General features: G+C 38.1%; 1 protein-coding gene and 1 long non-coding RNA gene across 5 annotated transcripts; both read right to left on the bottom strand.

The window, feature by feature from the left end:
• Positions 1-236: 236 nt before the first annotated feature.
• On the bottom strand, positions 237-12,565 carry LOC106414756. Of its 4 annotated transcripts, none has more exons than XR_007325405.1 (7): positions 11,434-12,563; positions 11,131-11,187; positions 1,051-1,951; positions 863-924; positions 719-778; positions 535-585; positions 237-430 (listed from the first exon to the last, which is right to left on the bottom strand). It is a non-coding gene; the product is annotated as an uncharacterized LOC106414756 (long non-coding RNA). The 4 variants fall into 4 exon arrangements; XR_007325403.1 differs by lacking the exon at positions 11,131-11,187 and having other exon boundaries at positions 1,051-1,092; positions 1,169-1,951; XR_007325404.1 differs by having other exon boundaries at positions 11,131-12,565.
• A 904-nt stretch (positions 12,566-13,469) lies between these two features.
• LOC106414754 (cysteine-rich receptor-like protein kinase 11) lies at positions 13,470-16,314 on the bottom strand. Its single transcript, XM_013855347.3, has 7 exons — positions 15,320-16,314; positions 15,104-15,241; positions 14,902-15,023; positions 14,598-14,808; positions 14,287-14,524; positions 14,038-14,197; positions 13,470-13,949 (listed from the first exon to the last, which is right to left on the bottom strand). The coding sequence occupies exons 1-7, from the start codon at positions 16,161-16,163 to the stop codon at positions 13,653-13,655; spliced, it is 2,010 nt and encodes a 669-aa protein (XP_013710801.1). The 5' UTR covers positions 16,164-16,314; the 3' UTR covers positions 13,470-13,652.
• Positions 16,315-22,369: the final 6,055 nt, after the last annotated feature.

Below are 22,369 nucleotides of genomic sequence, written 5' to 3'. Positions count from 1 at the left end.
TTTTTTGGTATGCTACCATAGATTCAGATGCTATAGCATTTACTCGAATGATGTCATTTAATTTATTATAGCACCTCTACTTTTTGTCAGAAATTGATTATAATTCATATTTTGTTCCATGATTGATCCTTCTACAATAGCAATTGGTTATTGCTACTATATTTGAGCCGTAGCCGAGCCATCATTATTATATTTATTTTTTATCAATTGGATTTATATTAAAAAAATATTCAAGATATTCATAAAATAATTGTTTATTATCACAAGTGTGAGTAACAAACATGAAATTTACAAGCTTTCTGACACACGGAAACTTTCAGTTTCTTAGACAAGAGATATCTAAACTAGTGACATCTACAAAAAGCTTAATTACCAAGACTTCGGTTGTTGATGCCAACAAACTACCTCTTCTTTTCATAAGAATCGGGACCTGCAGTAAACCCAAAACAAGACAATAATCAGAATCCAGAAATATGAACACAAAGTTTATAGTAAGCATAACGTTTAAGACAAAGAGGGTCATGAAAACCTTACTGTAAGGAAGACATTCACTCCTTGCTAAAGCTTGATTTCGACTCCATTTTACTGTAAGGAAGACATTCACTCTTTGTCATTATCAGTACTAACATGTATATTCTTTTAGGTTGCTTAGACAGATTATGCCAAGATCCCAAAAACTGAATTAAACAACTTTTGGGTCTGTTTCGATCGAACATACCTCAAGACAATTCTTCCAAGCGATAACGACAAAGTATAGCCTCTTATAACTTGAAGAACCCTGAGAGAACATGGGGGCTTAAATAAGCAATAGTGAAAATTTTAAATAAAGAATCTGAAGAAAGAACAGAGAAAGAAACTTAACTGATTAATAGAGCAGTGCGTTGGAAGAGATTAGTCAGGATGAGACATGGGTACTCCCTCTTCCTAACAAAAAACATAATGTCACTTAGATGATTTGTCTGTGTAAATGTGACCAGAAGTTGGCGAGCAATATATTGGCTAGTTTCGATTGTCCGTCACCATTACACTGTATGAAGGAAAGAATCTCACCTGCAAATTCCAGTCATCACAGTGGAACTGTTTTTTCTCTGTCTAAAACAGGACAAACAGGAGCAATGATTAGAATCAAACACCAAGAAGGAAGAAGATGTTTGACAAAGAAGATTACCAGAGAAAAAAAATAGATGTTTCTAACACAATATTCGACGCAACAATACAACAACTAGTGGAAGTTTGTCTATATCATCTCACAGAAGAAGACCATAGTAGCATTCTGCAGAGTCCATGTAAAATTAATCAAGAACAACCTGTTAAGAGACTTGTGTCTAATCTATCAGTACCAGTGAATTATGTATACTCGCGTAGATAAAGTTTCCAAACCATGGACCTTCAGCCCCGAGAATGTTTTGCGCCAAAACAGACTCCATCCAAATTTCAGACCTTTATGTTCAACTCTAGTTGTTAACCATAAAAGACAGTGAATAAAGTGTAATCAAGTGATGAGAAGTGGTTCATACCTTGAGGATCTTCTTCTTCTTCTTATTCAACAAAGCAAACACATAATTCTTATCATATACCAGGAAGCATTTCTAACAGCCTCCACCAATGGTGATGTCAGCAATCAGACGTTCAAAAACTAGGGTTATAGCTAAAGTTTGTGAGGAAGATTCGAGATCGGAGACAAACCTGAGGGGTTAGAAAGCACGATTTGGTGTAAGAGAAGAAGAGGCTCTGGTTTTGAGAAATTGAGAGAAGAAGAGGCTCTGGTTTTGAGAAATTGAGAGAGAGAAGTGAGGGTGGAGCGGGGACGAACAAGTCCGCTTCTTCTTTCGTCATCTCCGACACCACTCCGCTTCTTCTTCTGTTGTCTCCTCTTCTTCCTCTTGCCATCTCCAAGCAACGTCTCTCTCTCTCTCTCTCTGACCTTTTGATATGTGTCTAAATCGAAAGTCTGAACAAGAAAGAAATCACCTTATAAAGGAGCCACCGGGACAAAAATCCTAGATCTAGGAAAAACAATTCAGATTCAGAACCGGAAAACAATGGATAGATCGAACAGCGTGCCCAGCAAATTAGAATCCACATTAGCAATGATGTATGAGTCACCCCATCAGTTGGTTCCTTTGCTACTTTGCTGTGGTTGTATGAGCCATCCTTCTGAATAGTTTTGTAAGCTCAAGATTCTGAGCGTGTTCGAGCTGAGCTAAGAGTGTGTTACACAGTCCGGTGATTGTGTAACACAGTATTGCGAGTTTGTTACGAGTGATGACGTGTCACAAACTTATGGAAATAGAAGATATTGCTTGGACGTGAAGCAAAGAAGATCTTCTAGTTTGCAAGATTTTAGGAAATATAATATTGTCTTTTTCGTGTCTACTTAATGAGATAATCTAAGAGAGTTTTAGGTTAAGCATTAAGAGAGAAAAAGCTAGAACAAGAGGTTTGTTCTTGTCGGCTACAGAGATCAAGTAACAAGTGTTTAGCTTGGGTCTCTGTGATTTAGAGATTAGAAACTGGTCTGTCGCTAGTCGTGTGTAACTGAGCATAAATCAGATTAAACAGATCTAGGGGATTGTTTAAAAGGTTTCTAATTTACAAGAAAGTGTTCTTGAAATCTCTTGTGTGTGAGTTATAATTTGGGTGTCTCTGAACTTTCATTTGGTATCAGAGCGGGAAGCCTCTGTGGTATCAAGTACTACTTACAGGTTGAGATCCTGCGGATTTCATGGACACCATGAAAGAACTCCTACACACTCACAAGCTTATTATGCTTGACAGTACCAACTTCGGTCACTGGAAGGTGAGGATGCAACACATCATCAGAGGAGTTGATGAGGATGCTTGGACGTCTGTAGAAGATGGTTGGAGTGCGCCTACTGTCATCATGGAAGATAAGACTGTCGGTCCAAAACCTAAAGATCAGTGGACTGATGGTGAGAAGAAAGCATCAAAATTCAATTCCAAAGCCTTGACTGTCATATTCTCATCAGTGGACGTTGAGCAATTCAAGATCATACAAGGATGTGAATCTGCCAAGCAAGCATGGGATACACTCATTAATTACTTTGAGGGAAACACTAGTGTGAGAAGAACTCGTCTTGATCATCTTGCCTCCAAGTTTGAAAACCTGAGAATGAGTGACGATGAGCCAATTGATGGATTCATATGCAAGATCAGTGAACTGGCAAGTGAAGCGTCTGTCCTTGGAAAGAAGTATGAAGAAAAGGATCTGGTAAAGAAACTGCTAAGGTGCTTACCTCCACGGTTTGAAGCTTATAAAGCTGTACTTACACTGGCTGTAGACACAGATGAGATGAAGTTTGATCAACTCTCTGGCATTTTGAAACTGCATGATCTTGAGAAAAACGACCGACAATCTACTAATCAGAAGAGCATTGCTTTCACAGCCGAGCCCAAGGATGATGGTCGAGTTACTAAGATTGAAGAAAACCTGAGTCTAATGGCACGAAACTTCAACAAGTTTATCAAGCGTATGGAGAAAGGTGGTGGTAGATTCAATGGACGCTACCAAAAGGATGATTATGAAAGGAGTAGCTCTCAGCACTCAAAGCATGATTCTAGCAAGAACACAAAGAAGTGTCATGAGTGTGAAGGTTACGGGCACTTCAGGAGCGAGTGTCCCCTTGCTAAGAGAAAAGAGCAAAAATGTATTGAGTGTAATGGAATTGGGCATACACGCAGTGAGTGTCCTAGCATTCTCAAGAAAGAGAAGTCTCTCATGTGTTTCAGTGACACTGAATCTGAAAGCGAGAATGATGAAGGTGAGCTGCATCTAAACTTCATGGCGTTGATTGGTCAAGAAAGTGGAAAAGATACTGATGTTGACAGCGAGAATGACGGTGATCTTGAGCAAGATCTTGAAGCTGAGTACAAGTCCCTCTTCAATAAGTTCTCTGATCTCAGCCATGAAAACCTTGCACTGCTCAAAGAGACTGCAATGCTGAAAGCTCAGGTTAACATACTGGAACTTGATCAGCCTTCTATCAAGACGAAGGAGTACTCGATTAACATAGAATCAGATCAAGAAATACTTGCACTCAAGAGAGCTATGACAGAGCAGGAACGAGTTCGCAAGGAAACTGAAGCTCACGTGCAAAGGCTAAGTGACCTCTTGGCTATGGAGATCGATCGAAGCAGACTATTCGAGAGTCAACTTACTGAAAATCACAAGAAGGTTCGAATGTTGTCAGCTGGTACTGCATCTCTTGATCACATACTGACATTGGGACAGTGTCCAAGTCTCAACATTGGCTTGGGATACAAGGGATCCACCTCCACATCTACAGAAACAAAATTTGTGAAGGAAGCTCCTAAGGAAGAAAAGAAACCTGAAGAGAAACGAGCTCATGTTGAAAGAAACAAGGATGTTCTTCCCAAACAAAGAAGACGTGGAAACGGTTGTCACTTCTGTGGAAAACGAGGACACAATGTTGGGTTATGTTATTTTCGAAGACATCAGTATGAGAGAGCATGGAGGTTGAACTTGTGCTTCACCGAACCAACTACTTACGGTTGTGTATGGATAGCCAAACGTGATCTGTATCCGAACTTCAAAGAGAATACTCATTCTAAGATAAACACCAGTTCTGTTAAGTCACACTCTGAAGCTGAACATGATCTAGTTTGCAACCTGGTGCGAGTGCAAGTAGACACAGAGATCGTGAGTAATGTTGCTTATACCTCTGCTGAAGAAGCATCACAAGCGCAACTCCCATGGTATTTTGATAGTGGTTGCTCAAAGCATATGACTGGAAATGAAGACTACCTTGAGAAACTCGAACTCATCAGAGGTGGAAAAGTTACTTTTGGAGATGGTGGACAAGGCAAAATCCGTGCAATTGGAATAACCTCCAGACCTGATGTGCCTAAACTCTCAAATGTTTACTTTGTTGAGGGTCTTAAGGCAAATCTGATCAGTGTGAGTCAACTTTGTGATGAGGGATTAGAGGTTATCTTCAACAGCAAGGAATGTCGTGCCGTTGACGCAAGAAACAATGTCGTGCTAAGGGGTATTCGTTCCGGAAACAACTGCTATCTTTGGAGACCTTCTAATGTGTGTTTTGCAGCTGCTGAATCCAAACTTGATCTCTGGCACAAGAAACTGGGTCACATGAACACAAATGGACTCTTCAGACTCGTAAATGCTGAAGTAGTAAGAGGTGTCCCTGATTTGGAGAAACAAACAGAGACAGTATGTGGAGCATGCTGTCAAGGAAAGCAAGTCAAGGTACAACACAAACAAATTTCAGAGATCAGATCTACACGGATATTGGAACTGGTTCATATGGATCTCATGGGTCCTATAACTCCTGAAAGCATTGCGGGTAAGCGATATATTTTTGTATTGGTCGATGATTTTTCCAGGTATACATGGGTGGACTTCTTACGCAACAAGTCTGATGCCCTTGAGAGTTTCAGAATCCTTGCTCTTCAGCTCAAACAGGATAAAGGAGGAATCATTCAGATCAAGAGCGATCATGGCGGTGAGTTTCAGAATGAGCAGTTTGACAAGTTCTGTCACAGTCAAGGTATCCGTCATCAGTATGCCGCTCCAAGAACTCCTCAACAAAATGGGGTTGTGGAAAGAAAGAATAGAACATTGCAAGAAATGGCTAGAGCAATGTTGTGTGGAAACAGTGTTCCATCTGGGTTCGGGGCGGAAGCAATCAACATTGCGTGCTATGTGATAAATCGGGTCTATGTCAAGCCAGAGACCAAGACTACTCCCTATGAAATTCTCAAAGGTAAAACACCGAACCTGAGTCACATGCATGTGTTTGGATGCTTGTGCTACATTCTGAATGACAAAGAACATCTGGGAAAGTTTGAAGCAAGAAGTGACGTAGGGATGTTTCTGGGATACTCAGTGAACAGTTCAGCCTACCGTGTGTTTAATCAGCATACAAAGTTTGTAGGCGACAATGTTAACGTAGTCTTTGACGATAGCATTGGATTCTATGAGGCTCGTGTAACACAGACAATAGACGGTGTCACGCCAAGTTCCTCAAGACAAGCTGAGAATGAAGCTGAGAATGAAGTGAAAGAGGAGTCTGAAGAAGACGATGAACCTGAGATGACCAAGGTCGATCTTGATCAAGGAAAAGTACACAAAAACCACTCCTCTTCAGACGTGATTGGCGGACTGCTTGATGAAAGAGTTACAAGAAAGAAACAAATCGACTTCAAAGAGATGTTAAAGTTGGCGTGTTTCGTGGTGAAGATGAATGAAGTGGAATGCTTTGTGTCACTTATTGAGCCTAAGAACATTCAGGAGGCATTGGATGATGAATTCTGGACCGAATCGATGCATCTGGAGCTTGAACAGTTTGAACGACTTCAAGTGTGGGAACTGGTACCAAAACCAAAGAATGTAAACATCATTGGAACCAAGTGGATTCACAATAACAAGACTGATGAGGAAGGGAATATCATTCGAAACAAATCGCGGTTAGTTGGACAGGGATACTCTCAGATCGAAGGAGTAGACTTTGATGAAACCTTTGCTCCAGTTGCACGACTTGAATCAATACGACTACTGTTTGGAATGGCGTGCAATCTGAGAATCAAAATCTATCAGATGGATGTCAAGAGTGCCTTCCTAAACGGTGTATTACAAGAAGAAGTCTACGTAACACAACCAAAAGGGTTTGAGGATCCACATTTTCCGGATCACGTTTACAAACTCAAGAAAGCTCTCTATGGGTTGAAACAAGCTCCACGAGCTTGGTATGACCGTCTGACGGAGTTTCTGTTACAAGCTGGTTTTCAAAGAGGTGGTGTGGACAAGACACTGTTCGTCGGAGAAGATGGAGATGACATGCTGATCATTCAAGTTTACGTGGATGATATCATCTTCGGAGGAACGTCTAAGCAAATGGTTGATGACTTCGTGAAGACTATGACAAAGGAATTTGAAATGAGTATGGTTGGTGAACTGAGCTATTTCCTTGGACTTCAGGTCAAACAACTAACCGATGGAATCACAGTGTCACGGAGTACCTATGCCAAAAATCTCATCAAGCGATTTGGAATGCAGACAAGTAAGACTGCAAAAACTCCTATGAGCACAACAACCAAACTTTCCAGATATAGCGATGGGAAACCAGTTGATGAGAAACTCTACTGAGCCATGATTGGAAGCCTTCTTTACCTCACGGCGAGTCGTCCTGATCTATGCCTCAGTGTGGGGATTTGTGCTCGCTATCAAGCTAAACCAAAAGAGTCTCACATGAATGCAGTAAAGCGTATTATCAAATACGTGAAAGGCACCCTTGACTTTGGTCTTCATTATACATTCGAGACTAATGTGAATCTTGCAGGTTTTTGTGATGCTGATTGGGCAGGTTGCTTAGATGACAGACACAGCACATCGGGTGGTTGCTTTTTCTTGGGAAACAACATGGTCTCATGGCATAGCAAGAAACAAAACTGTGTCTCTCTATCCACAACAGAAGCTGAATACATTGCACTAGGAAGTTGTTGCACGCAGCTCCTTTGGATGCGACAAATGCTTGTTGATTACGGTATCACCTCTGCCCCTATGCTTGTTCATTGTGATAACATGAGTGCTATAAATCTGTCTAAAAATCCAGTTCAGCATTCACGTACTAAACACGTGGATATCAGACATCACTTTGTGCGAGAGTTAGTGGAAATGAGGATTGTGATATTAGAGCATGTCCCAACTGAGAAACAACTTGCAGATCTCTTTACCAAACCATTGGATCACAACACCTTTCTGGGTCTTAGAAAGGCGTTGGGAATCATGGAACTCTGATTAAGACCTGGAGAAGGGGGAAGAGTCACAGTAAAAAGAAGAGTCGATGGACTCCGTACGTCGATGCTACTCCCCCACTAACACCTTGAGTCAACAAGTTCCGCTGTGTAAGTTTGTTTATCTGACTCTGGTTAACTCTCTCTTCTGATTCACTGGTGAAGGGCACTCACCTTGAACTGAGATGTTACCCCATTTTACGTTTGAGGTATTGATCACTGCTTGGATTGAATGAGGAAACACATAAGAGGGTGAGTGTTACATAAGGATAAACGTGTGTCACACGAAAAGGTCAAGAAATAAGACTCGTGTGCAGTCTCATGAAAGAGATGTGTTACTCAACAAAGAAATCAATCGTGAACAAGGCCTGGAATGATAGATACTCATGATGGAGCTGGGTGTTACCCCACTTTGCCTCTAATCTTGATCACTGTCTTGACTAGGCAGGCATGTTACCAATCTCTTGGGATAAATGTTTCGGAGCAGGGTGTCACTCCACTTTGTCTCTGGATTCCATCTCTTTCCTAACAATGGAGTTGTGTATTCATTGCTTGTAAACTGATGATACGTGGTTATTTGTGAAGATGGAGAGACAGACGCACAAGATACCTAACATGTGTTTCCAGACTGTACAGAAGAGTGTGAAAAACAGAGTTGGGGTTAACTGAATGAACACAGCAGAATCTCGTTTGTGACAGCTACTCGGCTGAGAAATAGCTACAGACTTGGGTTGACTCATTGATTTCATTTATAAAAGTTTTGGTAGCTAGATGTGTGGCTAAATCCGTCTTCAGTGACTTTACCCCCGAGATGCAGGCATCATGTTCGTAGATGCCTATGTGTATATGCTGGTTATGTTACGGGACTGGCTCATATCACAATTCACATGACTCCTCTGCTCTTATACGACTGTAAGTGAAGTCTGTGCTCCTGGTTACATGTGTGTATAATGCATCAGTCTTATTGCTTTACACACAGGGTTTTATTTATGATTATTTAATTCAATAAATGGAACTTGATTTGGGACTAATGCTTTAAATTGAGTTCAATAAATGGAATTAGGGTTTTCCGTGTGTCACTCCCAAAAACAGCTTCCGCCACATCTCTTCTTCTCTCCAAAGTCGAAACATGCAACCTTCCCGCAGAAGCTCTCGATTGTCTGAGAAAGTAACATCTGCGCCGGTTTCCTCCGCCGCTGGGCCCTCTGAATCTTCCCGAAAACGAGTCCGCAAGCAGCGCCGAGAAACAACTCCGTCACCACCTGCTGCAGTTACCTCTTCCTCTGATGACGAGGTTGAAGCTTTCCAACCCAAGGAGCCACGCTATCAAGCAAGTCGTGCGTCTTTCCAGGCACGAAATCAGGAGAATCCCGATTTGCTTCGCTCGCACATCACACCGGTCTCGAGTCGGTTTGTCACAAGCAATGCAGCTGAAAGGTATGAAAAGTTGGCTCCATGGGGCTTCGTGATTCAACAAAGGTTAGATGTGAATGATGAGAACTTATCTGATGTGAAAAGAGTGGTAGTTAGGTCCGGACTGATCTATACTCTAATTAACTGCGATTTATTTCAGCCAAATGTCGTGAAAGAGTTCATTGCGAATCTGGGGGCTGCTGAGAATAGAGAGGATGGCGTTTCTGTATTTCTTCGTGGATCTATGGTAGATTTCTCACCTACACTGATCAATGCTCTGTATCTGATTCCGGGATTTGAAGAGGACCCTGACTACATGACTGCTGACATCGACATTGTGTGCTCGTTTTTGACCGATAATCGAGTGCAACGTTGGGAAGACATGAGCTCCAAATACCTATCTCGGAAAAATCAGGTGCTCTACAAGCTCGTGTGTTCCAACTGGATACCTACGACTAACTACACTTCAATGAATCAGGAGCGACTCAAGTTCCTCTACATGCTTCATCATCACAGGAGTTTTGATTTTGGTCAGTCCGTTTATGATCAGATCATCAGTTTTCCAGCTAACGTTAACACTGACAAGTCTCGGAGGATCATCTTCCCTACGCTGATTCAGCAAGTCATTGACTATCAACGAACTGTGTTGTCTTTTGAAGAAGATGATGAGTACACAGGATATCCGAAGCTCGTTGTCAAAGACATCAAGGCAGGTCGAGGACAGGGTGCTGATGCTCGGTCTGTGGATCTTTTGGCTGACATTGAGCGAACCATAGCTGATCTGAAAAACATTCGGATTCGCTTGAGGAGTAAAGGTGTCATACTTGTAGTCATTTCTTGAATTTTATGCGTCTCTAATCTTGTTTGTTTTATCTTAATGTGCATCTACTCAGGGGGAGAATACCCGCAGTACACACAACAGCCTTCACGGGATGAGGAGGTTGTAATGGAGCAGGACAGTGATCAGAGTGAGAGCTTCTGAGCGAATGAAACTCTGTAGTGAGAGTTTCTGAGCGAATGAAAGTCTGTAGTGTTTACGATGTTGCTATGTTGCTTGGATGTTGCTTCATATGTTCTTTTGAATTAATATGGATGTGTAATCTGACACTCTTAAGCTTATCAATATGTTGTGTTTCTGGTTTCTCGAATTTCAAATTTGTTTAATACAGGGGGAGAATGAGAGACAGTAATTCAATAATGCAGGGGGAGCTGCGATCATGAGATGGTGGCTAGAAGAGCTTGAATTGACTCACTAAGAACAGCACTACATTAGCAAGACATTGTTCTGTGCATACGACAGGCTCTGATCATGTGCTATTGGCGACAACGATATCTAGTTGATGTTAGGACAGCTGGTTCTAAGTTGAGTAGAGTGTCACATTCAGATAAAAAGGGGGAGAATGTAAGCTCAAGATTGTGAGCGTGTTCGAGCTGAGCTAAGAGTGTGTTACACAGTGCGGTGATTGTGTAACACAGTATGGCGAGTTTGTTACGAGTGATGACGTGTCACAAACTTATGGAGATAGAAGATATTGTTTGGACGTGAAGCAAAGAAGATCTTCTAGTTTGCAAGATTTTAGGAAATATAATATTGTCTTTTTCGTGTCTACTTAATGAGATAATCTAAGAGAGTTTTAGGTTAAGCATTAAGAGAGAAAAAGCTAGAACAAGAGGTTTGTTCTTGTCGGCTACAGAGATCAAGTAACAAGTGTTTAGCTTGGGTCTCTGTGATTTAGAGATTAGAAACTGGTCTGTCGTTAGTCGTGTGTGACTGAGCATAAATCAGATTAAACAGATCTAGGGGATTGTTTAAAATATTTCTAATTTACAAGAAAGTGTTCTTGAAATCTCTTGTGTGTGAGTTATAATTTGGGTGTCTCTGAACTTTCAAGTTTATCGTTAATTTTTTTTTTGTAAAGATACCAAATTATCCATGGATAAAAGTCTATCTCCATTTACAAGTCTTCAATATTTTTCTTCCTACGAAAAAAGATAATCCATGTTAGTGTATATCATGGGCACATGAGACATATTTGGATGAGAGGGTGTAGCGGCAAGAGACCATGCTTAAGTGGACATTCAAAAATAACATGATTTACATACTAATAAAGTTCTCTATATCTTGGACAAATATCATCACGTCACATTTGGAGACGATTCAAATTCCTTGTCACTACTACATGTCATGTGATTAAATAAATAACAGATTTTTTTAGGAGCATTTACCTTCCAAGTGCCAAGCAAAGGCTTTGAGTTTTGTGATACTCGGATTTGTGTAGATAACATCTTCTTTAGCCTTGAGTATATGTATGGCAACCCATTTCCTGACTTAAATGTATACATACTGTTAGGGAAAATTAATTCAAGAGCAAGAACCTTCATGTTAGAGCAGGACGCCGATCTCTTTGTTATGGGTTCCAGCTTTCAGGTTCCGGCTTCCAGGTCAGATGATTCCTCTTGTCTCCTAGTAAAGAAGAAAACTTACAGACTCAAAAATGTCTAGCACATCAAACACTCTCGCCCGCTAAAAGAAGGCCAATCGACAACTCCCCCGCGCAAATTACAAACCAAAGCACGGAGGCAATCAGATAAGGCTCTGATCTTAAAATATCTGCAATCAACATTCAAATAGAGAACGATGGCTAGGGTTGAAATTTCTTATCGAAACTTCATTCACTTCAAAGAAAAAAAATATTATTTTCTCCATTCATCTCTACGCGGAATCTCTGTGAGGATTTTACAGTTCGTGTGAGGATCGAAACAGAAACTACCCTCGAACCCAATATTCCTCTTGGTAGAACAAATATTGATCACGTTAAAAACAATCAACAGAACCTCCCCCCTCCCCACTTCTCGGGAAAGCACCAGCAGGCCCATGATGTGGCATACCAAATTTGGGGTTATTTGGAAAAAATCTATCCTCAGTCAGCATACGACTTCGGGCAAAAGTGACATAATGGGAAACCAGCCCGCAAGTTTTGAAGAAAATCGAGTGTTCGCACAGAAACCTAGGCTTTGCCCGCTCCAAGGATTTGATAGCTGTCGGAGCCTACAATCGTATCTTGCCAGGAACGTTGAAAGACTGACGAAGAGTGATTAAAGCATCGTCCATCATCTTTAATCGAACGTGAGGGACAAAAAGCTCTCTTTCTTGAATCTTGATGGTTGTGTGTCTCGCCATGTGAGAGTAGAGAAATAGAAGAGGAAAAGTCTATTAATTTTAAGAAAGTAGGAGATATCGTTAACGGAGGAGACGTTGAAGTATAAATAGATGGACATAAAACCTTGAGGTCGCTGAAGTTATCAAGAACATGAGAACTCGCACCACCCATAAATCTCAAAAAAATAAAACCATATATTCGATGATTGGATAAAAACCATCCGATTTCTATAACTATAGATCAAACGGTCATAATAAGCTTTGGGTCTTGTCAAATCCAAACTGACAGATGATGTGCTGGTTTATCTGCCCTTCGAGACGTCGTATCTGATAAAATCAAATCCACGTTGGAAGATTACCTCGAGGAAGACACCATTGATCATTGTGGATCATTCGATCAAAAGTAATTAATAATCATCCAACAAACAAAATCAAAGCGTGTAATAGGTGTACCGTGTTATTGGTTTATATATAGTATTTATAAATCTAAGTAAAATATACACATATGGAAATTTGAGTCTTTGTATTTTTAACTAAAAAATCAAAACAAATCCAGCCTCTTAAAGGCCTAATCAAAACAGATTGAAATGGCAATGAAGACATGATCATTCAGCTAAACCCATCTATTCATGCCTAAAGGCTTACCTCGCAGCCCGAGACAACGAGCTTAGATACACAAAGTAGTTGGAACAAACTGAGAATTATAAAAACACAAGACCAAGATCATTATTGATAGACTCTTTTCGACTTACTCACCCAATATCTAAAATACTTCCTTCTGAATTGTTTTATGTTTTGTTTTGTTCTCTGTATTTATTATATTCATTGTCATTAATATTAAGTCACGTTCTTGCAAACTATTTTAGAGATCCGCTCATAAAAAACTTTTCAACCATTTCCCTAATTTGATTCCGTTCACATTAAAATTATGATTGAGGGTTTAGCTCCCACAATCATTAAACTTAATTGTGTCTGTACTTTTAAGCTTAATACCAAATTTAATATAACTTCAACTCTAATTAATCTTAGGTCAAAACTCTACAGAATCAGCTTGAAGAGAGCAAATAACCTGAAAAAATTGCCTTAATTTTCAGTTTCGTTGTTGATCTCCACACCAAAAACTATAATTATAAAACCTATCATAGCATTATTTAGTTTAGAACTTACAACACAATTAAAGAGATACTTATCTGTGTCTTATGTGCGTGGAGAAATTTAATCAAATATGGCCTTTTGTGTTCAACTTTACAGATATGATGAGAAAATATATATGATCTCTTACGAACTAATGAGGAAAAGTTTTGTTAGTTGACTGACTCGACACTACTAATTCCTCTGATAATGGATCTAGTCTGTGCATGCTTCTTGTGAAAAAACCCGGTAATTGAGGCACTGGTAAAGTAATTGTGTTGCTAGTGAGCATTAAGATGATAGTTGATAACATTGGACGGTCATCTGGATTATCTTGAACACATAAGAGTGCAATATGGATGCATCTAGTGACTTCATTACGCTGATAGTTTCTTCCAATTGCAGGATTCACCAGCTCTAATGGTGACCCCTTCCTCCAAAGCCTCCAAGCCTAACAAAATAAAAAATCAAGAACCTTGGTCATGTGTTTACAGATGTTAGATTGATGGAACATGAGGACTTTATTAATTTATGCTCACATAAGTGACCAAGTTTCCACAAGTACTAGTTTCATCCATCTTGTAAACGCCACTATTTTTCTTGCCGCTTATAATCTCAAGAACTAATACTCCGAAGCTGTAAATGTCAGATTTCATAGAGTATTGACCATGCATTGCGTACTCAGGAGACATGTAAGCACTGAAAACATAAAACTTTGGTTAATATTAATATGCCATAGAAAAAGGTCTAACAAATTCTTTGTGTGTTTCAGCTATTGTGAAACTTACTAGGTTCCAGCAACTCTGTGGGTATTGCCTTGAGTTTGCTCCATTCCAAAGATGGTTGACAATCCGAAATCTGAAATTTTTGGGTTCATGTTGACATCTAAGAGAATGTTGCTGGCTTTGAGGTCACGATGAATGATTGTCAGCTGTGAATCTTGATGAAGATATAAAATCCCTCGAGCAATCCCTCCAATGATCTTGTAACGCCGAGTCCAGTCTAGCTGACTTTGCTTTTCAAGGTCTACAAAATTCAATGTACGACCAATCAGTCTAAAGCTGAGGAAGAATCCTTCGAGTTTGAAAGAGAATCATACCGAATAAGAAGTAGTCAAGGCTTTTGTTGGGAACAAACTCATATATGAGAATCTTTTCTTCTCCTTCCATACAGAATCCAAGAAGCCTAACCAGGTTCCTATGTTGAAGTTTTGACACAAGAACAGCCTCGTTCCTGAACTCTCTTGTGCCCTGCCCTGAATTTTTCGACAGTCGCTTCACAGCTACTTCAGTCCCATTTGGTAACTTACCCTATATAACATTGAATAACACAAAATACCGTACGTTGGTTACTTTTATGACACCTATATTAACTTAAAAACTGTAAAACAGAGAGCTCTTTACCTTGTAAACCTCACCGAATCCACCTTCCCCGAGCTTATTAGTGCTTGAAAACTTATTTGTTGCAGCTTGGATTGTCTTAAAATCATATTGAGATGAATTCTCAGTTGAAATTGCACTATCAGCTGTAAAGCAAGGATACTAGTTATGCTTATTATTTTCTTCTGCTAGAGAAAACTATAAAGAGATGGAACAAGTAACTAACTTTCAATCTCAGTTCTTCGGTATGATTTTCTCCTCCGGCATAGAACAAGACCTAGAACAAGCACTATTAAGATGGTAACAAGAATCGGAACGGTAATGGCCGCAACAATTCCAGCTGAAATTCCTTTGCTACTTTTTTCTAACAAATACAGAAAATAAATGTCAAATATTTCAATTGTGTTTTAACAGTAATTAATTTATCTGTGAAAATACTTACCATTGACGGTCGTGTTTTCATCTCCATCGCCTGCAGCTTGTGGCACATTCACAGGAGGAGGAGAAGAAACCACCGTAATGTTTTCAAAAGACGCCTTAGAGTATGTATACAAATCCCAACGGAAAAAGCAGCTACGCCCCATGACAACGCCTCCTCGCTTTTGACCACAGCATGACTGGTAGTCGCTTGCACTCTGTCGCAGACAATATTCACAATCACCAGATGAAAGATCCGGTGTGCACTGCATCAATGCATATATATCCTGGAAAGTTTCTAAGGCTGCACTATTTGCTGTATAATAGTTATCACTAGAGGACGGCGTGCTTTTTGTTGTGGAGGCTATATCAATCATACGAACAGCCAAGTCTTCCCATATTTTCGTGAACTCTGTTAGATTTGAGGTTAGATCTCCAGTGTTGGTGAGAGCTACACGCGGATCCAGATTTGCAGAACTGGATATAGATGTGTTGGAGTAATGGACAAGGCAAAGCGTGGGCTCACCTCGCCACCAATATGCTTCTGTTTGGTTAGGACAACTCTCCATCAAACCATCAGATGCGGTCTTGATACAATCAGAACAGTCCTCCAAAGTTGATCCTGGGATGCACATCCCTCTTGTGTAGACACGGTTCGGTTCCTGTCCGATCAAACCGTTGTAGAAGAAGCCGTCTTGATCTGTGACGTTGAAAGGAAGAGAGGAGAGGATGAGTCGGCGATTTGCATCGTACGTGCCGTTGGATCTGAAATTCCCATTGTTCATACATGTTTGTGCTGAAACTGATGAACCACCAAAGCTTACGAGGACAAAACAGAGTATTATTGGAAACAAACTCCTCTTCTTCATTTTTCTTAAGAGATTACAGCAAAACCAAAATCAGTCTTTTTAGTATTTACGCATCTATGTACGTGTCTTACCAGCTTATGGAATCTCCGAAATTTCTATTGTTGATATCGACGTGAATCATGCACATACGGTAGTCAAAGCGAGTGTCAAAAGTCAAATTTAAAAGTCAAAATTCAAAGTTAAAAGTCAAGAGTTTTTTTTCTTTGTTCACACTAATAATGTTGAAATTTTCAAATGTGGACTCAGAATGACACGAAGTAATCCCCGGAACTATATTGGCAAAGTAATTTTGCCACAAGTCCTCTTTACAATCAATTACACAAAACAAATATGACATGACTACTGAAATTGATGACATGACTTCCGAAAAAATATGACATGGATAATTTCATTTAATGTTGATTTATATTTTTGGCAAACTTATTAGAATATGGTAATAATTTATATATTACATTTAATATTGATATTTCTTTTTGGTAAACTTTTTTTAAATATGGTAATAGCTAATACATCATCTATAAAATAAATATATCATATCTAACATTTCAAATTTTGGAATATTATTATTATTGTATAATTATACAATTTGTATTACTAAAGGTTTCAAAAATTTCTACAATTTTTTTAAAAATTTAAATATCTTATCGTTAGATCATTAGTTTTTAATATACCTACAAATTTTATAAATATTGTTTAGCCTAAATTTTTGATAATTATACAACTTTATATCATTTTTATTAGTTTTATACAAAATGATTTAATGTATATTAAATCTATATTAAATATTAGTAAGAAAATAGTAAAATGTATAATATTTAATAAATTTTATTTTTTAAATATAAGTTAAAGTATCTGGCAGTGGCAGGTGGACCAAAAGTATTGGGATAATGGGTTAGTGCCATCAGTTCCGCACATTAATCGGTCTTGGTTAGAAAAACAGGCCCACAAATTAACCTCTCTCAGCCTTTTTTTTTTTTGAGCAACCCTCTCTCTCTCGATTAATTGAAAGGAGCTGTAACTTTATATTTTTTATTTAGAAATAAAACTGTAGATTTTTTTTGCTGTGGCTGTAGATAATTTTGTTGTAAGTTTAAAAAGATTCAATAACTTACATATAAGTTTTCTAAAGCAAAAAAATAAGTGCTCTAGATTTATGGCTTTCCACAGCTAAAAATAAATAAAAAGAAAAAAAAAATCTTTACAAAGCATGATTGGCAAAAATTTGGGCTGTAGAAATAATTTAAGCTCTAGAGAGATCTTACAACACTTCTAAAACACTTGCCAATCAACCCCTCTACCTTTAGAGAGAGAGTTTTCTCTCTAATCATTGTTAACACTTTCGGATCTTTCAGAAGGATTTAGAGATTCTACCTTTTTGTTTGTGATATAATTCAATCTCTTAATCGATTTTTGTTGTGTTTTTCAAGCTATATAATCGGGCAGTGCATTCATGTTTTTTTTTTCTGTCAGCTGTCCATCTAAATTAGTTCAAGTGGTGGTCAGACCGAAGAAAACCTCCGTCTGGCCGGATCTAATCTATATGAGAAAAAATAAATATAAAATCTGAAAAATTAAAATTTCAAACTTGAAAAACTTTCAAAGTTAATAAAATATTTTTAAAATTAAAAATTAAAATGATAAAAGAAAAAGCATCATTGAGATCATTTCCCTTAGGGACTCTTCTGCTGGATCTTTTGGACTAAGAGCGTAGATCATTGGAATGATTGTTGAAATCTGTCGTTGAATTCTTGAAAGAAAATCTTGGTAGGAAATTATCTTTCCCTTTGATGTGCTTGACCTCAAATTTTCATTGTGAAAACCAGCTCGCCCATCTGAGTAATTATGCTTGAGACAAGAACTTCTGTTTGAGCTGTACCATCTTTGGAAAAGATGATATGTCCATTTCGATAAGGAAATGTTGGCTCACCAAATGAAATTTGAATTTCTCGATGCCTCTTTTTACTGCAAGAATTTCTTTGTACGTGGAATGGTAGTGTTGCTCACCTTCTTTGAAAACTCCACTCTTGTAGCCGTAAATGTGTGGTTTCTCTTTTTCATTTCTTCTGGTAGAACATCACCCTAATAGCAATCACTTGCATCTGTGTGGAGAATTCTTTTACCATTAGGCGGAATCTTCAGTGATGAAAGTGTCTTTGAAATCTGCTTGAGTTCTCTTACTATTTTAGTACACTTCTGGTTCCATGGAAGAGCATCTTTTTTGAGTTGAGCTGACAGAATTGACCTAGATTTTGTAAGGTCATGGATGAAGTCAGCCACGTAGTTAACAATTCCAAAGAATTGTTTTACTTGGTTGAAAGTCAGTTTTTCATCTGGAAATTCATTTAGTTGTTATTCAATGTAGGGCTGGGGATGGTATCGTCCTTATGAGATATGCATGCCAAGAAAATCAATTCTTTTTCTCCGATGACCATCTTCTTTTCCAAGAGCATGATTCCATATTGTTGGATGATATCATGAAATTTATTCAATAGGCGAGTATAAGAGTAAATGTTTAGAGATAACAGAAGAATAACATTAGTGTAAACCAATGCATTTTGGAGGATTGGCTCAGATATCTTGACCATGGCTTCCTATAATAGTCACTACAAGAAAACAGCGGCATACTGAGGGAAAAAATCGTCGGTATGTCGTCAGAATAACGCTATTCCGACGACATACCGACGAAAAAAGTCCTCGGAAATAACTCCTCGGAAATTCATCTTTTCTCGGAAATTTCCGACGGAATTCCGACGGAATTCCGAGGAAACCCTATTTCCTCGGAATTTCCGAGGACCACAAGTTCCTCGGAAATTCCTCGGAATATTCCGAGGAAGATGTCGTCGGAATATTCCGAGGGATAAACTTCCTCGGAATATTTCCAAAATTAAAAAAAAAATTATAAATTTATTTTTTTAAATTGAAATTCGAAAATATAAAATTAAAATTGAAATAGAAAACATATTTAAAATACAAAAAATAAAAAAATAGTTTTTATAAATAAAAAAAATGTTTTATAAATACAAAATTAGTTTTAATAAATATGAAATCATCTTTTTATAAATACAAAATAGTTTTTATAAATACAAAAAATAATAAAATAGTGTTTATAAATCAAAAAATGTTTTATAAATACAAAATTAGTTTTATAAATATAAATATTTTTATAGATATGAAATCATCTTTTTATAAATACAAAATAGTTTTTATAAATACAAAAAATAATAAAATAGAGTTTATAAATCAAAAAAAATATTTTATAAATACAAAATTAATTTCAAAATATGAAATCATCTTTTATAAATCCAAAAAACGAATTTATATACAAAGAAAGGTTTGTATATTTAAAAATAGTTTTTATAAATACAAAAATAAAAAAATAGTGTTTATAAATCAAAAAAATGTTTTATAAATACAAAATTAGTTTTAATAAATATAAATATTTTTATAAATATGAAATCATCTTTTATAAATCCAAAAATCGAATTTATATACAAAAAACGTTTTGTAAAATCGAATTTATATAGAAAAAACGTTTTGTAAATACAAAAATAATGAACAATTTATAAAAAAAGTTCTAAATCAATTCAACACAACCAAATCACAATTCTAAACCTATTACACAACAAATCACAATACTACCCAATCACCCTAACAAAAATCTATCAAAAACCTTCTAAAATCATCAAATCTACTTAAAAACCTAACAAATAGGACCTAAGAGAGTGGGATAGGGTCCTTACATGATTTGTAAGAGAATGGAAAGGATTCGCCGGAGAGATCGTCGCGAGAGAAGGTGGAGAACGCCGGAAGGAGAGAGAGATCGCCGGAGAGGAAGAAGAGAGAAATGGGGAAGAAGATGCGTTTCGAGTTTATAACACCTTGGGTCCGACGGATATTTTCCGTCGGAATTCCCTCAGTATTTTCAATTTCAATTTTCGCGAAATATTTGGCGGCTTGTTTGCCCGGTTAAATGAAAATATTCCGAGGAAATTCCGACGGCCACTTAAATATCCGTCGGAATTTCCTCGGAATATTTTCATTAATTCGAGGAAAAAGAATATCCTGTGCATGTATTTCTATTAATTTATATTGTTCCTCGGAATTTCCTCGGAATATTCCGAGGAAATACTGAGGAACTAGTGTTTGGGGTTTCAAAACATCAATTTTTTTGCCGTATTTCATTTCTTATACAATTGTAATGCATACCATTGAGGATTCTTTGTATAGATGAGCATAAACCATGAAATAACAAATTTCAAAACGAATTGTAAGTATTCCCTTTATCGTTCATTAAAGTGTATAAGTGTTTCTCTTATGTTGTGGGGATTTCGTTCATACAATCGGAAAAGTGTTTATTATAGGGTAAGGAACAAATTTTTGACTTCATAATGAACGTAAGACACTTAATAAGGGTTATATAGGTGTTATTCAAACCGCAAAACGTTGTTTTCGGTTTAAAAACCCTATTTCCTCGGAATTTCCTCGGAATATTCCGAAGGAATTCCGAGGAGACCCTTTTCTTCCTCGGAATTCCGTCGAAATATTCCGAGGAAATTCCGAGGAACTAGTGTTTGGGGTTTCAAAACGTCAATTTTTTTTTATAAACAAATCGATCGATGGATTTATGTCCAAAAACGCATCGATCGATCACTAAAATGGACCAAAGCGTAACAATGTGATCGATCGATGAGATTATCCCATCAGTCGATCGAGGATATCAAGTGTTCCTCGGAATTTCCTCGGAATATTCCGAGGAAATTTTGAGGAACTAGTGTTTGGGGTTTCAAAATCTCGAATATTTTTTTATAAACGGATCGATCGATGGATTAATGTCCAAAAACGCATCGATCGATCACTAAGATGGACCAAAGCGTAACAATGTGATCGATCGATGGGTATATGTCCAAAAACGCATCGATCGATCACTAGTTCCTCGGAATATTCCGAGGAACACATTTTTCCTCGGAATTTCCTCGGAATATTCTGACGGATTGATATTTCCTCGGAATTCCGTCGGTATATTCCGAGGAAATTCCTCGGGAAATTCCGAGGATTTCATTTTCCGTCGGAATGTCCGTCAGAATACCGCTGTTTTCTTGTAGTGAGGGAAGGAACTATCTTTAGACCATACGACATGAACTTTGAGTGGTAATGGCGAACAGGAATGCATAAACCCGTTTTAGGCATATCTTCTGGTTTGATTCCCAACTGCCAAAATCCTGCCTTCAAAACAAATTAAGAGAATACTTGTGCATGAGATAGTTTTTTGAATAGACTTCTTGGTTTAGTAGAGGAAACTTGTCATCTTCAAAAAAAGTTATTCAGTGGTTGGTAGTTGATGGCCAGTTTCAGTTTTCCTCGAACATTCTCTGCTCTTTTGTTGGCATAAAAAGCTTCACATGCCCATGGTGGTAAAGTGCTATTCTCAATGAGACCTTCTTTCAGAAATTGATTAACTTCCTCAAGTGTGAGGTTGTAGTGATCTGGATTCATGTCTAGGTCGCTTGCTTTTGTTGGATTGATATCTTCATTCTTCTTGAAGAGCAAGGATATGAAGAAGTGTGGAATCTTCCAAAGACGCGAAGATAACTTGGTGAGGAATTCAGAGTGAGAGGTGGCACATGATGTTTTGGCAATCTCTTCTTTGATAAGATTCAAGATATCCATGGGGGTAGAGATGAGGGATGGTCGTCCAAGGCAAGAGGTGGTTTTTGTGTTTAAGACCTTTCGGGTGCCATGATATTCTTTTGAGACTATGGATGACGTCAAAGCTAAATATAAAGTATTTTACGGGTAGTTCTGACATGTATACTTTGGTTTTAATTGTATATCCACGAAAGAGTTGGATGTATATAGGCTTACCGATGAGAGAGATGGTGAAATTCTGACCATTGGCTGCTCTAAACAGTACCGCACATGAATTCCAGTGAGAGGATGGAAGGATGTCTAGTTTGAGGATGGAGGAGACAACACCAGTGTCAAAATAAGCTATGACTGGCATGGGCTTGTCATACTTGGTTGGGAAGATTATATCTTTGCAATAGGAGATAGTTGGGACACATATGCTAATTCATTTTCTTTGGTTGCTCCGCTTTGCAGATGTCAAGTGTGTATAGATCAAATAGCATAAAGTGGTCGTCTCCATCGCTCTCTTCTTCTTCAGAGTCACATTCATCTGAAGAGTCATTTCCTTTTTCGATTTCCAT

The sequence above is a fragment of the Brassica napus genome, chromosome C6 (assembly GCF_020379485.1).
Source record: "Brassica napus cultivar Da-Ae chromosome C6, Da-Ae, whole genome shotgun sequence".
Taxonomy (NCBI): Eukaryota; Viridiplantae; Streptophyta; class Magnoliopsida; order Brassicales; family Brassicaceae; genus Brassica; species Brassica napus.
This window is presented reverse-complemented; position numbering and strand designations above follow the sequence as displayed.